This window comes from Lactuca sativa, chromosome 7 (genome assembly GCF_002870075.4).
Source record: "Lactuca sativa cultivar Salinas chromosome 7, Lsat_Salinas_v11, whole genome shotgun sequence".
NCBI classification, from domain to species: Eukaryota; Viridiplantae; Streptophyta; class Magnoliopsida; order Asterales; family Asteraceae; genus Lactuca; species Lactuca sativa.
The window spans coordinates 9,340,757-9,346,412 of NC_056629.2; the positions used below are offsets into that span (position 1 = coordinate 9,340,757).

The 5,656-nt window shown below is 31.2% G+C and overlaps 1 protein-coding gene across 1 annotated transcript; it reads right to left on the reverse strand.

The window, feature by feature from the left end:
- Positions 1 to 930: 930 nt before the first annotated feature.
- Positions 931 to 1,764, reverse strand: LOC111908148 (protein disulfide-isomerase like 2-2). Its single transcript, XM_023903983.3, has 3 exons — positions 1,571 to 1,764; positions 1,301 to 1,400; positions 931 to 1,209 (listed from the first exon to the last, which is right to left on the reverse strand). The coding sequence occupies exons 1-3, from the start codon at positions 1,729 to 1,731 to the stop codon at positions 1,072 to 1,074; spliced, it is 399 nt and encodes a 132-aa protein (XP_023759751.1). The 5' UTR covers positions 1,732 to 1,764; the 3' UTR covers positions 931 to 1,071.
- Between the last annotated feature and the right edge of the window lie 3,892 nt (positions 1,765 to 5,656).

Genomic DNA, 5,656 nt, shown 5'->3' on the forward strand with positions numbered 1-5,656 from the left:
TGGTCAAACATTCTTTATTTAGATTTTAATTTATTAATGTTGATGAAAATGGCTAGGAAACATTTTTAGAATTAGATGTGGGTTGATAATTGATTATAAATATGCCAAAATAGACTCAACGAATTGTATCCGAGTGAGTGAGCCAAAAAATGTTAGGGAAGTATTAAATGATAGAATAAGTAGAAAGTATGGAAAATATGGTGTATGTGTGCGTTTGTGTCTGTGTGTATGCATGTGTTTAGTGATCGTCATTAGAAAAGAAGAACCTAAATCAATAAAAGTTATATGTAGTTACATCATAGTTGCCACCGTTACAAATCGAATTTGTCAAAAAACCTTTTTCAAGACAATCCTCTCACTGAAACACACAATTCATCTTTCTCTCCACCATTTCACCCCCTTCACTGATAAATTTTGTCAAATCATATGTGTCCTCCAAATTCCTCCAAATCTGTGTACCCATAACCACCATCACCAACGTGCTTCTATAGTACTGGTTGTTTATGTCGCACCCCAAACACAGTTACACCAAAATTGAACTTGTTATAAACAACCTACTTTCATTGCTTTTTTAGTATATCATCTTATTTTTTAAACATTTTATAATCCCCCCTCCTTTATTTTAAACATATATTATATTTGGAATTGATTTTTTTCTTATAAACTATGTAGCTATAAAAATACTCATTTTCATTATAATTATTTATAAATTTGATTAATTTGTTAAAATAAAAATATTATTGATTCGAAAGATAAAATGTGATACCGTAATTGATAAATGAGTGATTGAAGAATATTAAATGGTTGATGAATGGTAACAAAACCAGTTATATGCTCCAATGTTTATAAATATTTAATGAGTAATGATAAGTCCATGAAATTAAATTCATTAGAGATGCTATAAATATGTCAGATTATTTGGAATATAAATAAACAAAATATAAATCTTCCTTTATTAGATCTTTACACAAAAGTTACACCATAACAAAACAAAGGTGTCATTGTTTCACAATTATGACAAATTAAAACAAGTCGTATCCGGACACAATATTCCTCACTCAAAACTTATTTTTAGGCGATACTAAGGGCAGCTTCTTCCAGCGCTCCAGCACTCCATGCTCCTTTGTATTGGATAGGTTCTTTTGTCTTATCTGTGCCAAATTGTAAAATATATGGGAAATGTGGTACCTTATACTTACCACATAATTCCTGAAAAATTGCAATCCATTAGTAACAATATGGAATATTAATATTAGTTTAAATTAAAAAATAGAAGGGAAAAAAAATCGAGGAATATTACAGGGCAATTTTGACAGTTCACTTCACCAAACTTGACCTTTCCGCACATATTAGCGGAAGCTTTGTCCCATTCAGGTTTAAGGCCTTTAACGGCTCCACACCTATAAGAAAACACATACACACATATTATATATATATATATATATATATATATATATATATATATATATATATATATATATATATATATATATATATATATATATATATATATATATATATATATATATATATAGTAAAAATAGTAAGTATATGTGGAATAGTAAATTACTGAGGTATAAGGAACTGGACAATCCATTTGTCTTGGCTTTTCATAACTGCCTGATCAAAAGTACAATCAAACAATTCTTCAGCATGAACGAGATTGAAATTTGAGATGACCGATAAAAAGAAGAAAGAAATCAAGATGAACACTTTTGTCGAGCGATCCATGGTGGAATGGAAAACGAAGAGATTGTTTTTGACTTTTTGTGTTTGATTTTGATTGATAGGAATAGGAGATACACGTTTTAAATAGTGAAGCCATCTTGTAATTTGCGGAAACACGGACGGATTACATTTGCGTAGGAATTGATTGGGTCAAATTACTCCTAGACTAATGGTTTTCTTTTAAACAGGGGAAAAGAATGGTTGTGTTTTATTTGTTAGTTTGTTATATATAATAGGAATTCTCCTAATTCAGTGTTGGATTCCATTAAATTATGAACATGAATAATAAATAAACAGAACAGAACAGAACGTAGTGCTACATTTGATTTGATTTAATCTATCTGATGTTTGTATTCTAACATTGATGAAATGTTATTACACTGTAGTAAGTGCTTGAAAGGGGACCTCTTTCTCTTAACTTTCAGACGTCACATCACTTACAACCATCCTTCACCGCCACCTCTCTTCCAACCACCGCCGCCCATTGCATATGGCTTCAACCACGCGAATCAAAAATCTGCATCGATTGATGAAGGTGACTGGAATCAAGAGAAAACATAGATTGTTTCAATCGATTTTTTTGGGTTTGATTTAGGTCCAGGTTAAAATAGATTGTTTTTTGGTCATGAAAGCAAGTGATATATAGGTATACTCATCTTAGTTGTTATCTCGATATTGATCTCTATTCTATTGAATGATGTTTCTTTTGATTTTTGTTGTTTGATTTTGTTATGAATGTCTGCCAATAATCATTTTTAGCGTTATAATTCGATCTTTAGATTTGGTTCTTTTGATTTTTGATGTTTGATTTTGTTATTAGTGCTTATTCTCAGACACTTCATCGATATGTACTCCTTAATTTATTTATGACGTTTTTGGATGAAATAGAACTAAACACACATTTCCATTTTCTATATATGATGCTATTACAAAAGGTACCAAATGGCAAGAGCCAATCAAAGTGCCTTTCCATTTTCTAAATACTTTGTTATTTCTTGCATTCAAACCACATACAAAAAAAACATTGCTCTTATAGTCTGGGATCTATAACGATTAAATGCTAAAATGCTAAAATGGCAAAAATGTTTGGTTGGTTTGCTTAATATAATATTCTACTATCATTTTCCCATTATGGCATTAGTGCTTGGTCAAAGTTGAAAAAAAATATTTAATTTAATAGGATAGAGCTTTCAAAGTACATGAACATGGCAAGGTACTTTGATGTAATTGAAAAGAAAAAGTTTAAATGCAAAAAATGACAATGTACGATACTTTGATGTAATCAGATAGGGTTTTCAAAAAAATGGCATACATAAATGTTGATCAGTTTGAACTAGAGTTGTACATACGAACCAAGCTTAGTAAAACGAACTATAATCATATTAGAATGTGACTTTTTAGACTCAAAGGCCCCAAAGGTCAGGTCGGGCTTTTTTGACTATATATCTAAATTTCAGTGATTTAATATTTATTCTTTAATTTAGAAGCTTATAATTCTTCAAAATTACCCCTAAGCCAGCTATATTTGGGGGTATTTTGGGAATTTAATATTTTGAAATTTTAAGCATAAATAGAAAGACTACTAACTTCACCTTAATTTGATCTATACATTTGACAAAAAAATGGAGTTATGGACTATCCAATTCGCGTTTCTTTTTGGAAATTAAGTAGGTTGGCTTGCATATTTTTGGAATACAGAGGTTGATATTAGTTTATATTGAATACTTATTTCTTTTTTAGGCAAAAAAAGGACCATCCAAGTTGAAGAAGTGTTTTGAACTTGCTATGTGAATGCTCAAGCAAGCAATGAGATCAAAAGTAAGGTACTTTTACTTGGGGGACTAAAGTATGGTTTTTATATTATCTGTGGTTTTCTAGCATTATATTGAAGGTCTGGTGCTTTTAGTTGAAGAAGTCTCGATTATAAAATTATACTTTCATTGGTTTGTATATTTTGGCATCTAATTTATTGGAGTAACAACAAGTTAAATGCAAGATACAACAACGTATTTCTGTTGGTTTGAATATTTTGGGGTCATACTTTTGTTTTATTTATTTTAGCATTGTACTTCAAAATCTATGCCAAATTACAACATGGTACTTTGAAAGTACAATGCTTCAACCGTGTATCCATGAGTATCATATGTGTATATAATTTTGCTTTGTTTAATTTGTAGAGTAAATTACATTTATGGTCACTGACTTTACTTAACATTTTCATACTTGCTACCAAATAATTTTTTGTTGCAATTTGGGTTCCTATATTTCGTTGTTGTAATGATTTTGGTCCCTATATGCACCAAAATACAAAAGGAAACTATTGAATATTCAAATTTTGAACAAAATCTAGGACTAAATTTATTTTCAAAGTTCAATGCTTTAATAAGCAAAAAACCAATTATAACCTTGTCTCATGTTTTTTAGCCAACCTACTTATGGTTTATGGCTTCTTTAGCATTTGTAGCAATGAACTTCCATTATATTTTCAAAAGAAATTATTAAAATGACCGTTAATTGGTTTTTTCTGTTTATAGAAATGTACTTTCAACAAAATTTATTGCTTAAATACCCGCCGCAACGCATGGGTTTAAAACCTTTTTTCCACTCTGTTACACGATATAGAGAATCAGAAGAATTTGCTCTCTAATAACTTGATGTAATTTGATTTTAATCATTTCAAATTTTTTTCATTTTGCAATATCTCAAGACTCCCATCAATGCTTGAAATGAGGTGCTTTTGGTTGGTCAAACTTTTCTTTAATTACACAAGTCTTTTTACATATAGCTTATTAAGTAATGTAGATTCTTATATCATACCTTCACTTATCATGGACATGTTTAAAATTTTTGTTATTTAAAAAAAAAAAAAAAGAACCGTGCAATTTGAAAAATCACAAAACCTGTGTATTCAAGCAACCAAGTTTATGCTTAGGGATGAGCAAAATGATCAAACCGGCCAGAACCGGGAACCGGCTTCGGCTAAAATCAAGAACCGAACCGGCCCGACGGTTCTACCGGTTCCGGTTCCAACCGGTTCTTGTCGTGTCTTCAAATGTTGGAACCGGTCCTCGAAAAATAGCATCATACGGTTCCGGTTATATCGGTTCCGGTTCCGGTTCCAAAAATCCACAAAAATAACGTCCGGTCCCAGCCCGACCGGTTCCATCGGGTTCCGATTCCGGTTCTGGTACCGGTTCCGGTCGGTTTCCCGGTCCATATGCTCATCCCTATTTATGCTTATGGCTTTGTCCTGTGATATCCAACTTACTTCACTTGGTTGCATATACACAGTAAGAGAGATTTGTTGTGGTATGCGTTTATTAAAGTTTAAAAAAATCTTAAATTAATATAATCCTCATTTGTCAAAATTTTATTTTACTGAAGTACAATATCATTAAATTGCAGAAGATCAATAACAAGTTAGTTGTCCAAAAGAATCATCATTTAACATTTGAAAGTCAACCCTGAGATGCAAATGAAATCGATGAACTAATATTCTAGTTCTGGTGATCAATATGTGTTCCCTTAGACCAAGTATCTTGGTACTTTTTCCATGTCTTGGTAGAAATTCTATTATTCTAGTAGGAGAGGAGATATGATAGGAACGTGAATCCAATAACAGATAAATGAAACTAAAATATGAGTATAAATCTAGGTAGCTATTTGATTACTAAATGGAAATAAGAACAAATCAGAAAGGAAATCCAAACTCATGCCCTAATTAGAGAAGTTCTCTCAAGAGAAACATCCTACCCAAGCTAAAGCCGATACTCAAAGCTACAAAATACTGAATACCTCACTATTCCTATCACTACTCTATTTATGCTATTCTTGAGATAATTCTAGATAGGGTGCAAAATAGATAATAATAGATATTACAATTAAGTCCCCCATGTTTACCCATATATTTATATAAGACCCATAGCAC